Here is a 24005-nt window from a genome sequence, read left to right on the forward strand (position 1 = left end):
CATGGTTAGTAAGTTTGTGGATGACACCAAAATTGGTGGTATTGTCAACATTGAAGAAGGTTACCTAAGATTACAAAGGGATCTTGATCCATTGGACAAATGGGCTGAGGAGTGGCAGACGGAGCTTAATTTGGATAAATGCGAGGTATTGCATTTTGGTAAGACAAACCAGGAGAGGACTTACAGAGTTAATGGTAGGGCCCTGGGAAGTATTGTCGAACAGAGAGAGGTGCAGGTACATAGTTCCTTGAAAGTGATGTCACAGGTAGACAGGATGGTGAAGAAAGGGTGCAAAAAAGATTTACAAGGATGTTACTGAGGTTGGAGGGTTTGAGTTAAAAGGAGAGGCTGGATAGGCTGGGACTTTTTATCCTGAAGCATCAGAGGCAGAGGGGTGACCTTACAGAGATTTAAAAAATCATGAGGGGCATAGATAAGGTGAATAGCAAAGGTCTTTTCCCTAGGGTGGGGTGTCCAAAAGTAGAGGATATAGGTTTAAGGTAAGAGGGGAAAAATTTTAAAGGGACCTAAGGGGCAACGTTTTCACACAAATGATGATGCATACGTAGAACGAACTGCCGCAGGAAGTGGTAGAGGCAAATACAATTACAACATTTAAAAGACATTCTGATAGATACATGGATAGGAAAGGTTTAGAGGGATACATGGCAAATGCAGACAATAAGGGCTAATTCAGTTCAGGAAAACTGGCCAGCATGAACAAGTTGAGGTGACGGGTCTGTTTCCGTGCTGTATGTCTCTGTAACTCTAGTTAAATGGCAGTTGATAATTTTTACCGTTTTTGTTCTTTCATGGTAAGTGGGCCCTGATGGTGCAGCCAGCATTTGATATTTATCCCCAGTTGACCTTGAACTAAGTGGCTTTCCATGACCATTTCAAAAGATAGTTGAGAGTCAACCACATCACCGTGGATCTGGAGGCACATGTAGGCCAGACCAGGTTAGGACAGCGTATTTCCTTCCCTAAAGGACATTATTGAACCAGATGGGTTTTTATAAGATTTGATTATAGTTTTATGGCCAACATTACTGCAACCAGTTTTCAATTCCAGATTTTATTAATTGAACTAAAATTCCAACCATTGCCATAGTGGAATTATGAACCAGTGTCCCCAGCACATTAGTTTGAGCCTCTGGACTACTAGTATGGTGATGTCACCACAATGCCATTATTATCCTATAATCTTACCTGGATTGTCACCCGTAAAAGCAATAACTTTACACTCAGAATTGAATCCAAAGCGTTTCACATAGTATGGAGAAACTGAACCCTAAAGAAAACAAACTGGCTGTTAGAAGTGTAAAAGTAAACTGACATTCTTTGTGCATGAAGCTATAACAAAAAAACATAGTTAATAGAGGCCTGACTGTAGAAAGCAGAAGGTTCCCTTTATTATTGCTCAGATACTGGGGAAAGATTTATCACCAGACAAAAAGTTCTCTAGAGGACAGTCTTTAAACATGGCAATTTTTAAGGTTGGCTCAATTCCAGAGGTTTTGGAGTAACGTACTTGAAAAAAAATGATCACTTTGTAAGCCCATGTGTATTGCTTCTATGTGATGCATTGAATCAGTGACTCAGGCATTTAAATTCCTGACATTCCCACCAATCTGTGCACAATGACCACCAACCACACAGATCTCCCTTCCATCGTGTTCACTTTACCCACCATGAAACTACTGGACTCTTCTGATAGGTCAATAATCACCACGCACTACTATTTCCTATGAAGACTGCCTGTTTAGGTCTAAGAGCCTTGCCATCGACCTCGCTACGGCCAATATCTGACAAGTGATGTAAGCCTGCTCATGTGCCAAATCCTAACACATCTATACCACTCAAGCCGTTGCAATGATGAAGTGATTCTCAGTGAAATAATTTGAAAACCCAAATAATTTTTCAAATATCAGGACTCTTAACTGTTATTCAACTGAATGTGGAATCTGATCGAAAGATTTTCTATCATTCTGCACCTGACAACATCGTGAACGTGTCGACAAAGATCAAAAGGCACTTTACAAAGTCATCTTATTCTACACTTTTATACACATTTTGTGAAGGTTTCATCTTATCCTGATGTGTTCGAGATGAAAAACTGAAAAAAAAATGGCTTTTCTCTATAGTTCTTGGACTTCTCCATAATTTTTTTGCAAATCTATTCCGCTACATTTCTTGGACGAGTTTATGGTGTATAGAACTTAGTGAGCAATGTCATGGGATGTCTAATATTTTTTAATTCCAACCAAATACATTCTGTCCTTTCTCCTCCAGGACATCCCTTCTCTCCATTGCTGTAATATTCTCCACAATCAATATTGTTGCTGCTTCTTCTTTCTTTCCTTCTCTTAATGACTACTTAATGCCTATTTGCATTCTCACATCCACATTTCTGCTTTAGTAATGCTAAGAGATTTCTAATCCTAATAACCAGTTTTTCATCTCTACCTCGAGTTCCAATGTCAGTGAAAGAACACTCAAGATTGTGTCTCTAGATTCTAGGATTCTCTTTTAACCACCTCCCTATTTTGATCTGCACCTTCAAAAGCCAATAACGTCTTTCCATATTAAACTCACGCCTTCTCTTAATATTCCACAATGCCTCTGCAGAGCATGGAGAAACTCAGCAAGTTCAAAATGGTTCTGAAGAAGGTCATTGGACTTGAAATGTTAACTCTGCTTTCTATGCACAGATGCTGCCAGACTTGCTGAGTTTCTCCAGCAATTTCTATTTTTGTTGCAAATTTCCAGCATTCCCAGTTCTGTGTTTTATTTCCCTATAGAGCATGTCAGGAGGTTTTATTACATGAAAGTCAATAAAGAATTCCAAGTTTTTGTTGTAGTTAAAAAGTATAACTTCCTGTTTAAAAAAGAAAGTAGACAAAAGGCAGGTAACTATAGGCCAGTTAGCTTAATTTCGGTAGTGAGGAAAATGCTTGACTCTATCATTAAGGAAGAAATAGCAAGACATCTGGATATAAATTGTCCCATTGGGAACACCCAGCATGGGTTCATGAAGGGTAGGTCATGTTTAACTAATTTGGTAGAATTTTTTGAGGACGTTACTTGCATGGTGGACAATGGGGAACCTGTGGATTTGGTGTATCTGGATTTCCAGAAGGCATTTGACAAGGTGCCACACCAAAGGCTGCTACACAAGATAAAGTTGCACAGTATTACAAGTAATGTATTGGCATGGATAGAGGATTGGTTGACTAGTAGAAAGCAAAGAGTAGGGGTAAATGGGTGTTTTTCTGGTTGGCGGTCAGTGGCTAGTGGTGTGCCTCAGGGATCAGTGTTGGGACCGCAATTGTTTACAATTTACATAGATGATTTGGAGTTGGGGACTAAGTGTGGTGTGTCAAAATTTGCAGATGACACTAAGGTGAGTGGTAGAGTAAAGTGTGCAGAAGACACTGAAAGTCTGCAGAGGGATATAGATAGTCTAAGTGAGTGGGCAAAGGTCTGGCAGATGGAGTACAATGTGATAAGTGTGAGGTCATCCATTTTGGTAGGAATAACAGCAAAATGGACTATGTTTTAAATGGTAAAAAATTGCAGCACACTGCTGTGCAGAGGGACTTGGGGATCCTTGTGCATGAATCGCTAAAAGTAGGATTAGAGGTGCAGCAGGTAATTAAAAAGGCAAATGGAATTTTTTATGCCATTGCTAGAGGGATGGAGTTTAAAAACAGGCAGGCTATGCTGCAGAGATAGTAGGAACTATAGATGCTGGAGAATCCGAGACAACAAGGTGCAGGGCTGGATGAACACAGCAGGCCAAGCAGCATCATAGGAGCAGAAAGGCTGACGTTTCGGGCCTAGACCCTTCATCAGAAAAGGGGGAGGGGAAGGGGGTTCTGAAATAAATAGGGAGAGAGTGGGAGGTGGATAGAAGATGGATAGAGGAGAGGATAGGTGGAGAGGAAACAAACAGGTCGAAGAGGCGGGGATGGAGCCAGTAAAGGTGAGTGTAGGTGGGGATTTGGGGAGGGGATAGGTCAGTCCAGGGAGGACAGACAGGTCAAGGGGGCGGGATGAGGTTAGTCAGTAGGAGATGGGGGTGCGGCTTGAGGTGGGAGGAGGGGATAGGTGGGAGGAAGAACAGGTTAGGGGAGGCAGGGACGAGCTGGACTGGTTTTGGGATGCGGTAGGGGGAGGGGAGATTTTGAAGCTTGTGAAATCCACATTGATACCATTGGGCTGCAGGGTTCCCAAGCGGAATATGAGTTGCTGTTCCTGCAACCCACTTCCTACAGACAAAGGGGGTGGCCATGAGTACCCGCATGGGCCCAAGCTATGCCTGCCTCTTTGTAGGTTACGTGGAACAATCCCTCTTCCGTACCTACACTGGCCCTAAACCCCACCTCTTCCTCCGTTACATTGAGACTGTATCAGCGCCGCCTCGTGCTCCCATGAGGAGCTCGAACAGTTCATCGACTTCACCAACACCTTCCACCCCAACCTTAAGTTTACCTGGACCATCTCTAATACCTCTCTCCCCTTCCTGGACCTCTCTGTCTCCATCTCGGGCAACCACCTAGAAACCGATATTCATTTCAAGCCCACTGACTCCCACAGCTACCTAGAATACTCCGCCTCCCACCCAGCTTCCTGCAAAAATGCCATCCCCTATTCCCAATTCCTTCGCCTCCGCCGCATCTGCTCCCAGGATGAGGCATTCCACTCCCGTACATCTCCGTTGTCCTCGTTTTCCAAGGACCGTAACTTCCCCCCCTCGGTGGTCGAGAACGCCCTCAAGCGTGTCTCCCACATCTCCCGCAACTCATCCCTCACATCCCGTCCACGCAATAAGAACCAAAAAAGAATCCCCCTCATCCTCACATACCACCCCACCAACCTCCGGATCCAACGCATCATCCTCCGACACTTCCGCCATCTGCAATCCGACCCCACCACCAAAGACATCTTTCCCTCCCCACCCTTATCTGCTTTCCAGAGGGACCACTCTCTCCGTGATTCCCTTGTCCGCTCCACACTCCCCTCCGGCCCCACCACACCCGGCACTTTTCCCTGCAACCGCAGGAAGTGCTACACCTGCCCCCATACCTCCTCCCTCAACCCCATCCCAGGCCCCAAGAAGACTTTCCACATCAAGCAAATGTTCACCTGCACATCTGCCAATGTGGTATACTGCATCCGCTGTACCCGGTGTGGCCTCCTCTACATTGGGGAAACCAAGCGGAGGCTTGGGGACCGCTTTGCAGAACACCTACACTCGGTTCGCAATAAACAACTGCACCTCCCAGTCGCGAACCATTTCAACTCACCCTCCCATTCCTCAGACGACTTGTCCATCCTGGGCCTCCTGCAGTGCCACAACGATGCCACCCGAAGGTTGCAGGAACAGCAACTCATATTCCGCTTGGGAATCCTGCAGCCCAATGGTATCAATGTGGATTTCACAAGCTTCAAAATCTCCCCTCCCCCTACCGCATCCCAAAACCAGTCCAGCTCGTCCCCGCCTCCCTAACCTGTTCTTCCTCCCACCTATCCCCTCCTCCCACCTCAAGCCACACCCCCATCTCCTACCGACTAACCTCATCCCGCCCCCTTGACCTGTCCGTCCTCCCTGGACTAACCTATCCCCTCCCTAACTCCCCACCTACCTTTACTGGCTCCATCCCCGCCTCTTCGACCTATTTGTTTCCTCTCCACCTATCCTCTCCTCTATCCATCTTCTATCTGCCTCCCACTCTCTCCCTATTTATTTCAGAACCCCCTTCCCCTCCCCCTTTTCTGATGAAGGGTCTAGGCCCGAAACGTCAGCCTCTCTGCTCCTATGATGCTGCTTGGCCTGCTGTGTTCATCCAGCCCTGCACCTTGTTGTCTTGGAAGAACAGGTTAGGGAGGCGGGGATGAGCTGGACTGGTTTTGGGATGCGGTAGGGGGAGGGGAGATTTTGAAGCTCGTGAAACCCTGCAGCCCAATGGTATCAATGTGGATTTCACAAGCTTCAAAATCTCCCCTCCCCCTACCACATCCGAAAACCACTCCAGCTCGTCCCTGCCTCCCTAACCTGTTCTTCCTCCCACCTATCCCCTCCTCCCACCTCAAGCCGCACCTCCATCTCCCACCTCATCCCACCCCCTTGACCTGTCCATCCTCCCTGGACTGACCTATCCCCTCCCTAACTCCCCACCTACACTCACCTTTACTGGCTCCATCCCCGCCTCTTCGACCTGTTTGTTTCCTCTCCACCTATCCTCTCCTCTATCCATCTTCTATCCGCCTCCCACTCTCTCCCTATTTATTTCAGAACCCCCTTCCCCTCCCCCTTTTCTGATGAAGGGTCTAGGCCCGAAACATCAGCCTTTCTGCTCCTATGATGCTGCTTGGCCTGCTGTGTTCATCCAGCCCTGCACCTTGTTGTCTCGAGGCTATGCTGCAGCTGTATAGGGTCCTGGTGAGGCCACACCTGGAATACTGTGTGAAGTTTTGGTCTCCTTACTTGAGAAGAGATATACTAGCACTGGAGGGGGTACAGAGGAGATTCACTCGGTTGATTCCAGAGTTGAGAGGGTTGGATTATGAGGAGAGACTGAGTAGACTGGGATTGTACTCATTGGAATTCAGAAGAATGACGGGAGATCTTATAGAAACATATAAGATTATGAAGGGAATAGATAAGATGGAGGCAGGGAGGCTGTTTCCACTAGCAAGTGAAACTCGGACTAGAGGGCATCGCCTCAAAATAAAGGGAAGCAGATGTAGGACTGAGGTCAGGAGGAACTTCTTCACCAAAGGGTTGTGAACCTGTGGAATTCCCTGCCCAGTGAAGCAGTTGAAGCTACCTCACTGAATGTTTTTAAGGCAAGGCTAGATAAATGTTTGAACAGTAAAGGAATTAAGGGTTATGGTGAGTGGGCGGGTAAGTGGAGCTGAGTCTCAAAAAGATCAGCCATGATCTTATCAAATGGCAGGGCAGGCTCGAGGGGCCAGATGGCCTACTCCTGCTCCTAGTTCTTATGTCCTTATGTTCTTGTAATCGGGGAGGACAGTAGAAAACAATGCCCAAAGAAAATTACACTACATTTATACACCATTTTATGTGCTTTTATAACATCAGGGTGTGCACTGATTGGTTGTGTGAAATTGATTTATTAAAATTTGTAGAATGCAATTTCAAGAAACGAAATGGATCATTTGGAATGATAAATCCTCCCCTTTTTAGCTGATCATGTCAGCCACCTTGCCAGCTCTATCAATCTCTCTTGCTCAAGAAAAGCATCTATTTCCTTCATGAATTTGAGTCAAGTATTCGTTTCAGTAGTTTTCCCTGATATCGTATTCCAATGAAATATATTTACTGTAAAACAGAATTGTTAATTTAATCTATTCACTTTTACCTTCTAAATTTACCCCAGTATCGGAACCCTCTGCTATGACTGGAAATATCATTCTTTTCATAACTTCAAAGATTCTATGTTTACTTTACCAATAAGCAGCAGCTTAAACTACTTAGGCTTTTCATCCAGCTGTTTTCTAAGAGTTGGCATTATTTCTGTTCACCTACACCAGTAACTCAAGAATAGTCGATTGTTTTTGAGGTACCATGATGAGTAGAACAAGAATTAAGATTCTCATTAATTTCATACCAGTATAGTGTGTGATGGGAGTGGAGCACCAAGCTTCTCCTTCAGACCTGATGCACAGGCATCAAGGCACTGCTGTGACCACTCATGTGCATGGATATCCATCAAATTCATACCAGAACCTAGAGGAATGTAGCAAAGGTGTGATAATTATTTCAGGTTAGTTAGGGAGAAATGGGCCTAAGAACAATAAGTAATAAGTGTAGGCCATATGGCCACTCAACTCTGCATTCCCTGATCTTCAATACACTTTCCTGCTCTATCTTCAATACACTTTCCTGCTCTATCTTCACATTGTATAACTCCTTTGGCGTCCAAAACTCTGTCCCTCTTAGCACTAAACATGATCAGTGACAGATTATCCCCCCAGAGTATCTGGATGGAGAATTTCTCAGTCTTAAATTGCCACCCATTGAATGCTTAGACCATGACACCAACCCCTAGGCTCACCAGCCTGAGAAACAGCCTCTGACAGTATCAAGACCTCACAGATTTTTACAAGTTTTGCTGACAGTGCCTCTCATTCTTTTAAACTTCAGAAAGTATAGGTCCAATTTACTCAACTTCTCAGCACAGGAAAAGTTTTCATCTTAGGAAGCAATCTCATGAACGTTTCTTGTCACAACTTACCTGATAAGCCTACATCTAAACAGTTTTTGTTTTAATTTCATTATCAGAGGAATGTAATTGTTTACTGATGAATCATCAGCAAACATCCATACTCCTGGCCTTATAAGTGAGGGAAGATCACAAGCCTCACTCCAAAGATTTCAGCACACAATTTATATTGACACTGTAGTGAAATACAGAAAGAGTGCCAGATTTTTATGGATATCATCTGAATGAGATGTTAAACTGAGACTCTGATTTCACGTTCCTTTGGATATAAACAAGTGCTACACTACTCTTTGAAGAAGCAAGAGAAATTCCCCCAGTTTCCTAACTAACATTTATTACTCAACAAAAAGCAATGATTGATCACTGTTTGTGTCTTCCGCCCTATGGTGCTTGATGCCGGGAAAAACCCACTTCTGGCCAGTCAAGTGGTTGCGTAGCACATAATTTTGACAAAAGCAACACGCCTCTCACTGAGTCTCCGACTAGCAGCCAGAACCTCCGTCATCTCCATACCACTGGCACAAGTTAAAGTCTAAAGTCTAATTAAACTGTCTTTGGAATTCAGAGGTGTAGAGTCAAATCATCAGGAAATCCAGATCATTTCAAATTGCTGGTAATATTCCTTGAAAATTCCCTATGGAATGATACAGCATTTCTATTATATGCAACTCTTGACCTATTGATGATATAGCTTGGGCCAGCATTAAAAATGTAAATTATTAAATAAGCAATAAAGGATAGGCTAATTCCAATCAAAAGGAGACATGCTCACTGGTCCAAATGATCTTATTCTGTTTTAAACCTGTTTAGGTGTGATCGCCTAACTGTTCCCTACTAAACAGAGAGAGCACAAGCAATAAATAAGAGGAAACAACACATTAGTAATAAAATAAACTTACCATCACTATAATCAATTGCAGCATAGTCTCCAAGAAATAGGGAAGCAACAAAACTACTAACGAGAGAGATTCTCTACAGCCGGAGAAAGTAAGATATGTTAGTGCTTATGCACTATTAAAATACAAAAACCAGTTTGTTAGCATCATCTATTCAGCTCGCAATCAATCAAGGGAGCACAGGTAGATTAGAAATAAGAGAATAAAATGAACACTGCAATGAACAGACATGAGGAAGGGTTAGCTTTCTGTGCTGAACAAAAATAATAACTATTTTCAATAATATTATCTTCAATTTGTAGATATTAACGGTAAGATTGCTCAGTCTACAATGAGCTTTTTTACTCATATTTTAAACATTTCCCAGAAATCAATGTCCATAATTCAGACAGTAAAGCAATCCTCCAGGATTTGTACATAACTGTGCCCATTCAGCTGCACTGTATGAAGATATTTGTCTGATAGATTGCAGAACTTCTTCCAAACAAAAAGTTGGTGATAAGCATACAAAGATCTCTGATGTGGAGGTGCCGTTGTTGGACTGGGGTGGACAAAATCAGAAGTCACACAATACCAGGTTACGGTCCAACAGGTTTATTTGAAATCACAAGCTTTCGGACCTGACAAAGGAGCTACATTCCGAAAGCTTGTGATTTCAAATAAACCTGTTGGACTATAACCCTGTGTCGTGTGACTTCTGGCAAAGATCTCTGCCAGACAACATGAAACAACTTAGCTTGGTCTATAACATCCTGTTATTATTAAGGGTTTTTAAATAGTTGTTTAGATTTTCAACTGATTCACTGTCTACACAATAACATAACCAGGAGCAAGAGAAGGCTTTTCAGTGCCTCCAGTCATTTAATACAACTCCACTTTTCTGACCCCTTCCCAGAACCTGTTATTCCACTACTAATTGAAAATACATCTATCTCCTCCTTAACTTTAACCAATGACCCAGCATCAATTGTACTCTGGGGTACTGAATTCCACAGACACACGACCTTTTGAGAGGAGTAATTCCTCCTTTTAAATGTGCCTTCCCTTAACCTAAAACTAAGACTTCTCATTCTAGATTGCTCCACAAGGGGAAATTTCCTTTCTACATCAACTTTGTCAATCCCCTGTAACATCTAATATACCTCAATTAGATCTCCTCTCATTCTCCTAAACTCTAGCAAATAAACCACTTCATTTCTCCTAACCTAGTGAACCTTCTCTGAACTGCTTCCAATCCTTCCTCAACTAAAGGGACCAAAACTGTACACAATACTCGAGATGTGGTCTACCAATCATTTGTATAGATGCAACAACTCCACTCCTATGTTAAGATTTCGCTGCTTTTATTAATTTAATTTTTTAAAGAAATATGATTAAATATTTTACAATATACCTGTTTTCATTTAGGGATATGGATTTTAAAAACAGCAGCACAGGGATTTTGGTTTCAGTTCTTTGAAGGTAGCTTTTTCTTTTAAAGAGATCAAAAAGTATTTTGGGACAGTGACCCGTCATTAAAGCAATTGACTCAGTTAAGTGCCAAGCAGGATACGCATGATTCTAAATGATCAAGTGGTTACACTTCTGAAATTTGACATACAGGAAAAACAGACCATGGGCCACTAGTTTAATTTACTTTTGTCAGGATTTCAATTCAGGAGAACAGTCTCACCAGCAGAATAGTGTTAGTTTCTGAAGTCACCAAGCTATGAGAGTTTTTGTAGAAGTTTTCAAGTTGGTAGAACTGAAGCGGTTCAGACCAGCGGAGTTAGAAGAGGAGTCAGCAGTCCAAGGAGGAGAACTGGAAAGGGTCAGTTAAACAAGAAATTAAAGAGTTGAGGTAGGAGTGATATTTCTATGGGATTGAGTATCTGTAGAGTATATTTCTGGAAAACAGTTTGAAACATTGTTTACTCTTTATTTTAACTTTTTAAAAAAATATCATATGCTTTGATTTTTTTCTTTTAGAGTCATAGAGCTGTACAGCACGGAAACAGACCCTTCAGTCCAGCTCATCGGTGCCGGCCAAATATCCTAGATAAATCTAGTCCCATTTGCCAGCATTTGGCCCATATTCATCTAAACCCTTCCTATTCATATTCCCATCCAGATGCCTGTTAAATGTTGTAATTGTACCAGCCTCCATCATTTCCTCTGGCAGCTCGTTCCATACACACACTACCCTCTGCATGAAAAAGTTGCCCCTAAGGCCCCTTTTAAATCTTTCCTCTCTCACCTTAAACCTATGCTGTCTAGCTTTGGACTCCCCCACCCTGGGGAAAAGACCTTGTTTGTTTACCTCATCCATGCCCCTCGGGATTTTATAAAGTTCTATAAGGTCACCCCTCAGCCTCCAACACTCCCAGGGAAAATAGCCCCAGTCTATTCAGCCTCTCCCCATAGCTCAAACCCTTCAACGCTGGCAACATCCTTGTAAATCTTTTCTGAACCCTTTCAAGTTTCACAACATCCTTCCTATAGGAAGGAGACCAGAACTGCACACAGTATTCCAATTGTGGTCTAACCAATGTCCTATACTGCCTCAACATGACCTCCCAACTCCTATACTCAATGCACATTGCCCAATAAAGGCAAGCATACCAAATGCCTTCTTCACTATCTACCCGGGACTCTACTTTCAAGGAACCATGACCCTGCACTCCAAGGTCTCTTTTTTGTGTAATAAACTTGCATTCTTATGTCAAAGAACATTAACAGCTTTGTATGAATTTGTTCAATAACTAACTACCATGGTAGCCAACTGCAAAAATTAAACCTATAACCTATCACGGTGCAGAGCTGGATGAACACAGCAGGTCAAGCAGCATCATAGGAGCAGAAAGGCTGACGTTTCGGGCCTAGACCCTTCTATAACCTATCAAGCCAGGTTTCACTCTGGGGTCAGATTTGTTCAAAATACCATTGACTGGGAACATATATTGGTGAAAGGATGACTTCAGTTACTTAGTTGTAGTGAAGGCTGTGGTCCTCTTAAGTGCAATGCCACTGATTAGCTCTGGAACCTGGAGGGCCTATTACCCTTAACTGTGCTGGGAACCTATCTCGATCCAAAACATGTTTCAATACTTTCCTCTTTAATCAGGCTTTTGGTCATCTGTTCCAACATTTTTGTGGCTTATTGTCATAAATTGCCTTGTACAACTTCTGCAAAGCTTAGTTGGAACTTTTCATCAAATTAATAGTGAATATAAATACAAGCTGTGGCTGTTGGTCGAAGAGGTTGTTTATTTACTTGAAAATAAGTGATTGCAATAGGACACAATATCCATGACATAAATCATAACTTAGGCTTCAAGCTTCTCATTTTAAGTTTTAGCAAGAAGCAAATGTTATTTTGATTTCAAGATGGGTTTTCAAATAAAGCCTTACCAAAAACTCAATTCCAAAAGGGGGATACAGTGCAAAAGCAAGGAAGTTAAACTGAGCCTACGAAAAACACTAATTTAGCCTCATTGTATTGCATCCAATTCAGGACAATGCCCTTTAGGAAAGATGCAAAGAAAGATAAAGGATAATTTCACTAAATTTGTTCTAGAGATGGGGGACTTCTTTACATGAACAGATTTGAGGAGCTGGATTGTTTGCACTAAGGAAAAATGACAATAGATTTAATTGAAATGTTCGATATCAGAGGTTCAAGCAAAATAGATAGAGAGAACCAATTTGCTTTGGCAAAAGGAATGAGAACCAGAGAACACCAAATTAAGGTGAAAAGCAGAAGAATCAAAGGTGAGATAAGGAAAAACCACCCACACAGCAAATGGTTAGGATTTAGAATATACTACCTGACAGTATGGCAGAAGCAGATTCAATCAAGGTTTTCAATAGGGAACTAGTTAAATCCCTGAAAAGAACGGATTTATAGATTACAAAGCAAAAGCAGGGAGCAGAATTAGCTAAGTCATTCTTGCAGAGAACACAATGCCAAATGGTCTCCTGCTGTAACTGGTCTATGATTATGAGTTTTTTTTAAAATTCAATCATGGGATGAAGGCATTGCTGACTGAGCTATTTATTGCCCATCCCCACTTGCCCTTGAGAAGGTGGTAAGCTGCCTTCTTGAACGCTATAATCCATGTGCTGTAGGAAGACCTGCTATATATTGTCATATGTTGCATGTTTTTAACCTGATTACTTAGTCTATATGTAATTTTCTTATGCAAGTCAAACTGCAATTTACCCCTTGGGCTGCAAGTGTGTCTTGAATAAAATACCAATACTATTCCTAATACCGCAGCATTTAAAGCCTTTCTTGCCCATCAAATTGTCAATTCTGTTAATTCCCATTGTCTTCTCGTTTTGTTTTTGGTTGAGTTCCAAAGGCCAGAGTTAGTCAGAATTTTGAATTAAAACAGCAGCCAATGATGATAAGTGTTTAACATATTTAAAAGGCAGGACTGCCTGATGTACAATGGTTTCCCAAACACTGTAGTGCGCACACAAGTCAAAAGTAGAAATTGATGAGTTCCTGTCAGTTTCTTGATGTGCCAGCACTTCCAGTTGTTTTAATTTGCCACTCATACAGATGTCCGTGCATCTTAATTGGTTGAAATCCAAATCTACTTGGGTCTCAATGCATGAGCACTATATTATAGAGCCATCAGACCATGGAAACACTGTATTCAGTGGTCATAAACTACTGTCAAGATGAAAGCGTGCATTTCACCACTAACAAAAAGACTGTTTTTCTGCCTTGCAACAAGTTTCTCACATTTACCTCAGTTTTCTTGTAATCTTCAGGGTTCTTTTTGTTAATCTTTGCAACTTGATTTCCTGTGAAGCGCTAAGAGGTGCAAAATATATAAATGTTTAACAACTAGTCAAAAACAATCCTAGTTCAAGTATTTATTGCTTCATTTCACTTGACTGAAATGCTAAAGTGCAACTTACTCCACTTAAAATCTTTAGAAAATAATAACTAGGAGGAATAATCAATTCAGCCCTTCAAACCTGCTCTAGTAACCATTTATGGTAATGATTTGACACCAGTAATGTTGTTAGAAAAGAGTCTGCTATCAAAAATCAGTTAAATTTTCTTCCCATAACATTCAAGCTAATGTTCAGAGCTTTTCTCAGAAGCTGATTAGCAAAATCCAACATTTACTTATTGCAAAAACTTTAAATGCAACAAGGCTTCAAAGTAGCTTTTAATTTGGTTTTACATAGCTGGTTACACTGCAACAGTGTGAAGTCAAATCAATGGAAGAACAATACATGAAGGCAATCTTACACAGTTTGACAAAACTGGTTCTACCAGTTCATAATTCCCTCATTATTCTGTACATTTTTGGTGTATGCGTTGCAATTAAATAATAATTTTAATTATAATATGCTAATAATCTGTTTTCCTGTTATTACTACCAAGGTGGATAATACTTAATCTATCATGCATTTATCCATTCACTCAACTTGTCCAAATCACACTGAAGCATCTCTGCATCCTCCTCATAGCTCATCCTCCCATTCAGCTTTGTGTCATCTGCAAACTTGGAGGTATTACATTTAGTTCCTGCATCTAAATCATTAATATATAGTGTGAATAGCTGAGGTACAAGCAGTGATTTCGGCTGTACTCCACTAGTTGCTAGCAACCACATAGAAAATACCCCATTTTTATCCCACCCTTTGTTTCCTGTCCACCAGCCAGTTTTCTATCCATGTCAGTACACTACCCTCATTCACATCCACTTCACTTTTATACACAGAGTTTAGAAGAATGAGGGAGATCTCAGAAACCTATAAAATTCCATCAAGATTTTTTTTTCTTTATTCATTTACAGAGATGATTGGCATTATTGACCATCCTTAATTGCCCAGAGGACAGTTATGAGTCAACCACATTACTGTGGGTTTGGAGTCACATGTAAGCCAGACCAGGTAAGGATGGCAGTTTCCTTCCCTGAAGGACAATAGTGAACTAGATGGATTTTTTTGACAATCAGCAACAGATTCATGACTATCACTAGACTCTTAATTCCAGATATTTATTCCACCAACTGCCGTGGTGGGATTTGAACTCATGTCACCAGGTCATTACCTGGGTCTCTGGGTTAACAGTCCAGTGATAATACCACTAGGCCATTGCCTCCCCTAGCAAAGGTAAATATAGGAAGAATGTTCCCAATGACTGGGGAGTCCAGAATCAGGGCTCACAGTCAATAGTTACAGTTTGGCCATTTAGGACTGACATAAGGAGAAGTGTCTTTACTCAAAGTGGTGAGCCTGTGGAATTTTCTGCCACAGAAGATGTTTGAGGCCAAAACATTGAACGTTTTCAAGAAGGAGAAATAGTTTTTAAGGCTAAAGGGATCAAAGGGTATGAGCAGAAAGTGGAAACAGAGTACCTTTCTTTAAACCTTTTCACTCATGAGACATGGGCCTCACTAACTGGCTAGCATTTATTGCCCCTTGAGAAGGTGGTGGTGAGCTACCTCCTTGAACTGCTGCAGTCCATGATAGACCCACAATACTCTTAGGAGGAGTTTCCAGGACTTTGACCTAACAATTGCGAAAGAACAGCAATATATTTCCAAATCAGGATGGTGAATGGTTTGAAGGGGAACTTGCAAATCATAGTGTTCCCATGTATCTACTGCCCTTGTCTTTGTAGGTGGAAGTGGTCGTGGGTTTGGAACGTGCGTCTAAGGGTTTCTTTAATGCATCTTGTAGACAGGCAAAACTGCAGCTACTGAGTGTCAGTGGAGGAAGGAGTGGATGCTCATGAATGTGGTACCAATAAATTGTGCTGTTTTGTCCTGTAAGGTGTAAAGTTTCTTGAGTGTTGTTGGAGCTGTACTCATCATCATAGAATGCCTACAGTGTGGAAACAGGCCCTTCAGCCCAACAAGTCCACACCAACCCTCAGAGCATCCCAACCAGACCCATTCCCCCATAACCCACCTAATCATCACTGAAAACTACGGGCAATTTAGCATGGCCAATCTACCTAGCCTGCACATCTTTGGACTGTTGGAGGAAACCAGAGCACTCAGAGGAAACCCATGCAGACAGGGGGAGAATGTGCAAACTCCACACAGACAATCACCTGAGGGTGGAATCAAACCCAGGTCCCTGGCAATGTGAGGAGCAGTGCTAACCACTGAGCCAACATGCCACCCACAAGACCGTGCACCTGATGTGCATTTGTCCAGGCAAATGGGGTGATTTCCATCACACTCGTGACTTTTGCCTTGTAGACAATGGACAGGCTCTGGGGAGTCAGGAGACGAGTTATTCATTACAATATTCCTTTCCTCTGACCTGCTCTTCCAAATAAGGAATTTATATGGCAAGTCCAGTTCAGTTTCTGGTCAATGGTAACCCCAAGAATGTGGATAGTGAGGGGTTCATTGATAGTAACACCATTGAATATTAAGGGGCAAAGGTTAGACTGTCACTTAACGGAGAAGGACATTGCCTGGCATTTGTGTAGTGTGAATGTTACTTGTCACTCGTCAGCCCAAGTTTAGATCTTGTCCAGATCTTGTTGCATTTGAACACGGACTGCTTCAGTATCTAAGGAATCGTGAATGGTGCTGAATATTGTGCAATCGTCGGCAAACATCCCCACTTCTGACTTTATGATGGAGGGAAGGTCATTGATGAAGCAGCTGAAGATGGTTGGGGTGATGACACTACTGTGAGGATCTCCTGCAGAGATGCCCTGGAGTTCGATGACTGAACTCCAACAAGTACAATTATCTTCCTGTGTACCAGGTATGACACCAACGAGCATAGAGTTTGCTCCCTAATTCCCATTGATTCCAGTTTTGCAAGGGCTCTTGGATGCCACATTCGGTCAAATGCAGCCTTGATGTCAAGGGTTGTCACTCTCACCTCACCTCTGGAATTCAGCTCTTTTGTCAATGTTTGAATCAAGGCTGTAATGAGGTCAGGAGCTGAGTGGCTCTGGCGGAACCTAAATTAGGCATCACTGAATAGGTTATTGATTGATTCATTGATTTTATTGTCACGTGTAGCGAAATACAGTGAAAAGCTTTGTTTATGAGTAGTACAGGCAGATCACAGCAAGCAAAGGATGTATAGATCAAAAAAACTTAGAGGAATACAGGTTATATTATTTGAGGCTAGAGTCCACTCAACAGTCTGATAACGGCCGAAAAGAAGCTGTTCCTGAATCTGCTTGTGCGTATGTTCAGGCTTCTGTACCTTCTGCCAAACCAAGTAAATAGAGTCCATAGATGGAAGATTGGCTTCTGTGATGGTCTGGGCTGTGCACACAACATTCTGTGGTTTCTTACGGTCCTGGGCAGAGTGGTTGCCATACCAGACCGTTATGCACCTGGGCAGTATGCTTTCAATGGTGCATCTGTAGAAGTTGGTGAGGTTATCGCTGAGCAGGTGCTGCTTGACAACACTGTTGGTGACACCATCCATCACATTACTGATGATCGAGAGTAGACTGATGTCTTGATATCATATGGGGTGAACAAAATTGGCTGAAGACTGGTATCTGTGAGGCTGGGGATGAATCAATCAACTCAGCATTTCTGTTTGAAGCTTGCTGCAAATGCTTCAGCTTTATCTTTTGCACTGATACGCTGGGCTCTTCCATCATTCAGGATGTGGATATTTGTGGAGCCTCCTCCTCCAATGAGTTGTTTAACCACTTAACCACCACCACTTCCAAATGGATGTGGCAGGACTGCAGAGCTCAGATCTGATCCCTTGGTTGTGGGGACACTTCACTCTGAATAGGATGATCAGCCATGATCATTTTGAATGGTGGAGCAGGCTCAAAGGGCTGAATGGCCCACTCCCATTTCTATTTTCTATGTTTCTATGTTTTTAACCTGCGTCACAGCAATTTAAACTTTGCAATAAAGTTCATTCAAATAGTTTGTAGTGAATATTATTTTTCAAAACATATCTTTAAAAATGGAACATCACATTTATTTAGAGTCATAGAGCTGCACAGACCCTTCCCTCTAACTCGTACAACCTGACCAGATATCCTCAACTGATCTGGGCCCATTTCCAGCATTTGGCCCATATCCCTTTAAACCCTTCTTATTCATATCTAGATGCCTATTAAATGTTCTAATTGCACCTGGCTCCACCATCTCCTTTGGCAGCTCATTCTAAACTCGCACACCTTCTGCATGAAAAAGTTGTCCCAAAGGTCTCTTTTAAATCTTTCCCCTCTCACCTTAAACCCCTCTAGACTTGGATTGACCAATGAAGGGAAGTGTGCCAAACATCATCTTCACCCATCTACCTGCGACTCCACTTTCAAGGAACTATGCACTTGCACTCCAAGGCCTTACTATTAACTGTATAAGCCCTGCCTGGTTTGCCTTACCAAAATGCAACACCTCACATTTATTTAAATTAAACTTCATCTACTACTGCTCGATCCATTGGACCATCTGATCTAGGTCCCATTATACTCTGAGATAATCTTCTTCATTGTCCACCAATTCACTTCATCACTGATTTTAGTGTCAAACTTACTAACCATACCTTCTATATTCACATCCAAATCATTTATATAATGGTAAAGAGCAGTGAACCCAGTACCAATCACTGCAGCACACTGCTGGTCACAGACCTCCAGTTTAAAAATCAACCCTCTACCACCACCCTCTCTCTCTGACCTACTAGCCAAATTTGTATCCAACTGGTTAGCTCTCCCTGGATTCCATGTGATCTAATCTTGCTAACCAGTCTACAATGCAGAACCTTGTTGAATGCCTTTATAAAATTGCCTTTATCTAAACTGCTTTGGCACCTCTTCAAAAAACTCAATCAATTTAGGAGACACAACTTCCCATGCACAAAACCATGTTGACTATTCCTAATCAGTCCTTGCCTTTATAAATCCTGTCCCTTAGGACCCTTTCCAATAACTTACCCACCACTGATGTCAGGCTTACCGCTCCATAGTTCCTGGATTTTCCTTACCATCTTTCTTAAATAATGGCATCACATTAGCCACCCTCCAGTCTTCCAGCACCTCAGCCATGGCTGGCAATGATACAAATATCTCAGCCATGTGCCCAGCAATCTTTACCCTCAAATTCTGGGGTACCCTGATCAGGTCCCATGGATTTTTCTACCTTTATGCATTTAGAAGCCTCCAGCGCCTCCTCTACTGTAATATGAAGTCTTTTCAAGATATCACTATTTATTTTCCCATTTAATACAGGCTCTTTGTGTGTGTGTGTGTGTGTGTGTGTGTGTGTGGAAATATACATAACACATTCTTCTAAAATAACATGATTTCAAAGGGTGACATCTTGCACTTGACAGTGCTTGTCTGGGTGAACACCAGGCTTTTAGAGATGGTGTGGGTGCAAGGGATGTTGATGAATTTGTGATATCCACTGAATAACAAATTATTCTGGGAACAGAGCATGTTAAGATGGGCCAGAGTCAGATGTGAGGAACATCCATAGGGACAGGATAGGTAGCTTGTGAAGCACGGTTGGTAAGGTGAAGTAAGAATACTTGATAGGTCTTGCAGCAGATATGCTTTCAAACAAATTCGACATAATTCGGACTTGGCCAAAAAAGTTACATTCAGCCCAAAATTATTTGTTAACTCCGTATTATAATTGTATGTAGTTTGCCTAACATACAGGATTTAAGATTTCAGAACATCTAGTGAGGTAGAGACATTCAAACACTAAACTAAAACTGTGCCTCATGTACGTGTATAGATTTTAAGCTATCGAAAGTTATGAGACTTTAAGACCATTTGTTCCAAAAATCACATAATGCCACATTAGTCCTCAAAGTAGTATATCAGTAAATAACATCCAAAGCAAATATTTATGCATTGCCTGTCAATATGTTCCCACTTCTTCCCTCATTGGAAGCTACAGCATCACTCAATGCTGTTGTTAATTTGTTCAATTTTCACTTTTGCAATCTTTGGACTAAAAACATACCTCATAAGCACGTGATCCGGTGATGTCAGCAAGTTTCTGTGGCCCTCCAACAGACTTTTCTAGTTGCTGGCATTCTGCAGTGGTACTGGAGTCCATCCAGATAGGAGAGTCTTTTACAGCGAAACTAGACTAAAGAGAAAAGTCGGTGGCGGGGGGGAGAATTCTTTGAATAATGATTACATTAAATACCTGATAAAAAATAAAAGCCGAAAAAACCAGATACTGTCAATCAGAAACAAAAGCAGAAATTGCTGGAAAAATTCAGCAGGTCTGGCAGCATCTCTGAAGAGAAATCAGAGTTAACTTTTTGGATCTTTTGGTCCTTCTCCTCAGAACTGCTGAGCTTTTTTCAGCAATTTCTGTGTTTGTGTTAAATGCCTACTTAGATTTGTCAATAATTTCAAAGTTTCCAGCAACTGAGTGACAATTTGCAACTTTTATCAACTCTCTCAAATTAGGATGTGCGATTAGGAAACATACACGCACAGCAGACAAGCTCACAAACATAAAAAAAATTTAAACAGTGGAAAAAATTCCAGACATGTAGTGACTATTCAATGCGTGCTGAAAAGCATCACTGTATAATCAGTGGAAAGGATGTGGGACTACTTCTTCCCCAATCAATAATCCAGCTTCAAGGAACCTCCATGCTAGACAGCCTTTTTTAAATAGTTCCTGGTTCCAGGACTCCGTATGATGTTTGGAGGACTTCTGCAGAATTGGACTAAGAAAAATAATTACTTAAAACAAAAGGAGGATTTTCCATTTGGGGTCAGGACCCGGACTTCAAAACAATTTCTCAGTCGTAACCGAACTCCATGGCAGGGAAATAGTATTAGGTCACAACAATTCTGGAAAATAGACATGGATGGGTTGGAGGATATATTTGGCAGCTGGTTCAAGGCAGTACAAAGGAGGCAGGAGTCAGAAAGTGCAAAGGACTGACTGCAGAAAGTTTCCAACACAATGGCAGGTAGAAGTGAGGATGACAAGAGGCAGAGATCAGGCACCAATGGCAGTTACCCCACAGTTTAGTGATGTTGCCTTGAGGTCATGTTGGAAGTGGTGTGGGAAAGATACAGGAGGGGGCCTCTGGAGGGTAGCAGAAGAGACGACCCTGTCAAAGTATGAAGCTTTTTCCCAGGGTGGAGGGCTCAATTACTAGAGGTCACAGGTTCAAGGTGTGAGGGGAAAAGTTTAAAAGAGATATGCGAGGCAAGTTTTTCACACAAAAGGACGGGAGTGCCTGGAACGTACTGCCAGAGGTGGCGGTGGAAACAAACACATTAGCAGCATTCAGGAAGCACCTGGACAAATACATGAATTGGAAGGAAATAGAGGGATACAGATCCTGTAATTGAAGACTATTTTACAATGGTCAGCGCAGACTTGGAGGGCTGAAGGGCATGTTCCTGTGCTGTATTGTTCTTTGTTTTAAATCAGCATAATATCCCTTTTAGACGAGGGGCACGGCAATGTCTGTGCAGTATCACTGGGATCCTCAGACGACAGCAAAGCCACAGGCCCAGCATCATCATGTCATTCAAGAGCACCTTCCAACAGTGCAGATATAGTTGCATCAGAGGGCCTACATACAATTGGGAAAATTAGTAGTGGATGAACAGCATGTCATGAACATACAGGAGGAGTGAGCAAGCTAGCTGCAGCCCTGGGCAGTTTCCCTCAAATGTGAGTAAATAGACACAGCCATGGAGTTATATCCTCAGGAGCTACAAGAAATTAAATTCTAATTAACTAGCAGTGAGATGTCTGTCTGTCTACATGTCAGAGATCCCTGAGGCAATGTGGAGACATGGACTAAGAATGGAGGAGCCCACATGAGCTCCTACGTAGAGTGGTCATCCTCATGGAGGACCGTATACAACAGCACCCTGAGCGGTCACAAGAACAGTGCACTGGTAGGCATAAATAGCACACAGCATTCTATAGCATTGGTCAGTATTCCTAATAGTGCAAAAACGCATGTGGATGCCAGTAGCACTCCGCTGGTACTCACATCCAGAGGTTTATTAAAGGGTTGAGGAAATCACTGATGAGGAGGGCAGCACTTCTCATGGGCTGCCACCATTATCAGTGGCACTCATGTCCCTTCTGGCTATAGAATTTATGTGATGGAGGATATCCCTGCATTGACACTGGTGCACTACCCTCTGAAGACGCCCCACTGACATATCCACAAGGACAGCTGCCACAGGCATCTCAGTCACATGGAGACATCCAAGCAGCTGCCTCCACCTCATCCAAGGCCATAAACGGAACACTATTTAGAAGGATTATGGGGAAAAGGCAGGAAAGTGAAGTTGAAGATTATCAGATCAGCTGTTGAAGGGCCTACTTTTGGTCCTATATCTATCTTTTGGTTTTAGGTCGTTGAATCTTTCATTTCACTCAACAGTTTACTTGAGTATCTTTCACTTGCGATGGTATAAGTTGTTATTTATTATTTGAACTGGAAATGTTTGGTCATGATTGCAGACATGTGACTTTCTATTCTTTAATAGCAAAACTGGAAAAGGGAAGTGATGGAGGGAATTAAGGCTCTTTGAATCATCACTGGACTCAAAACACTAACTCTGCTTTCTCTGCACAGATGTTACTAGACTGGCTGAGTTTCTCCGGCAATTTCTGTTTCTGTTTCTGAATTACTGAGATCGCTGGACAAATGTGGGCTGTGATGTAAACTGAGGTTTATATATATTTTTAATATCATTTATTGTAAGCTTGGGTTTTTGGTATTTGAGTCAGTAACCTGTGGGTTTTGTATGTGTCTGAAGTTAATAATTAACTTGAAAGTATTCTGTAGTCATACGGATTTTGTTTAAAACAGTTTTTGAGGCCTAGTTTTAGAATAGGTTTTTGTGCACTACTAATGGATTTTTGTTTACCTTAGATTGTTTTGCGATCCAGCAAGACAAATAATGCAGCCTCAAGGTTTGTTAGAGATTTCTGGAACTTTTTTCTTTTTAAGGGAAACATCTATAGATTGGAGTAGGATTTTTATTTAGTTTTACTTTGAGTTTGGAGCAGTCCTGTGAAGTCCTTGGATGAAGATGTTTCGTACATACCAGCGTTCCTGAGAAGGAAAGGATAGTGAAACCAGTTTACCCTGTAGTAAAGAGTTAGTGACAGACCAGCAGTATTGGGATAAAACCCTGAAGAGGCTATTTAAAGCCAATTATATTTAAGATCAGGTGTCTAATTGCTCCATGAAAAAGCTATCTGCAGTTCCTGTCCACAAGTTTAAGTTACAAGTGATCTAAACCTGTCAAGTTGTTAGGGACAGGAACTCTAGTGTCAGTACTGTATGAGTGGTGTTTCTGAGTACTACATAAAATGTGTTTTGGCTACCATATAAAAGCTGTTGTTTTTCTTCCAATTTATGAAGGGGTGTTTTGGTATTAATGGGATTATGCTTTTATTGTGGGTTTAAAAATTTTGGAATTGACTATCTCCAAATACCTGATACCATCCAGCATCCACAGTTCTGTGCTCTTTTTGTCATTTTTTTTAAACCGCCATACCAAGTTCCACTATTGTCTTGCTTGTGGGTCAGCTGAATTCACAATGCTCACTGTACATCCCTCTTATAGCGCAGTGACTCCTGTGTGGTTAAAACCATCTCAACTGATCATCTGCACACAGATCACTTTCTTTACTAACTCTAATCACCCAACGTGACTGTGTGCCAAATTGTTCATTTGTCTGCTTCAGTTCCCACCCTCAGTGGGGCACCAAAATCCTGTCTAAAGAGTGAATGAAAAGGCAAAATTCTGTCCACCTGCTTCACGGCACAGCTCCCAGAGGTGAAAATGAGCAATCTAATGCAGGACATCTGTTTTATAAAGCAGTTGATTTAAATACAGACATGTAATCCTATTAACCTGCTCTACGCATAATTCAAA

General features: G+C 41.9%; 2 protein-coding genes across 5 annotated transcripts in view; both read right to left on the minus strand.

The window, feature by feature from the left end:
* Nucleotides 1-24005, minus strand: part of LOC109921859 (sodium channel protein type 4 subunit alpha-like) — a 1322739-nt gene that overhangs the window by 383770 nt on the left and 914964 nt on the right. The window lies entirely within an intron of this gene.
* The window catches only part of xylb (xylulokinase homolog (H. influenzae)), a 254231-nt gene that overhangs the window by 215640 nt on the left and 14586 nt on the right, over nt 1-24005 (minus strand). For all 4 annotated transcript variants that reach the window (XM_048612391.1, XM_048612384.1, XM_048612400.1 and 1 more), the window contains exons 6-10: nt 20083-20211; nt 13887-13952; nt 9152-9224; nt 7638-7756; nt 1210-1291 (exon numbers count right to left, since the gene is read on the minus strand). In XM_048612391.1, coding sequence (XP_048468348.1) covers nt 1210-1291; nt 7638-7756; nt 9152-9224; nt 13887-13952; nt 20083-20211 — 469 coding nt within the window. The remainder of the gene's footprint in view (nt 1-1209; nt 1292-7637; nt 7757-9151; nt 9225-13886; nt 13953-20082; nt 20212-24005) is intronic.

Source organism: Rhincodon typus, chromosome 2, assembly GCF_021869965.1.
Source record: "Rhincodon typus isolate 14 chromosome 2, sRhiTyp1.1, whole genome shotgun sequence".
In the NCBI taxonomy this organism is placed as follows: domain Eukaryota; kingdom Metazoa; phylum Chordata; class Chondrichthyes; order Orectolobiformes; family Rhincodontidae; genus Rhincodon; species Rhincodon typus.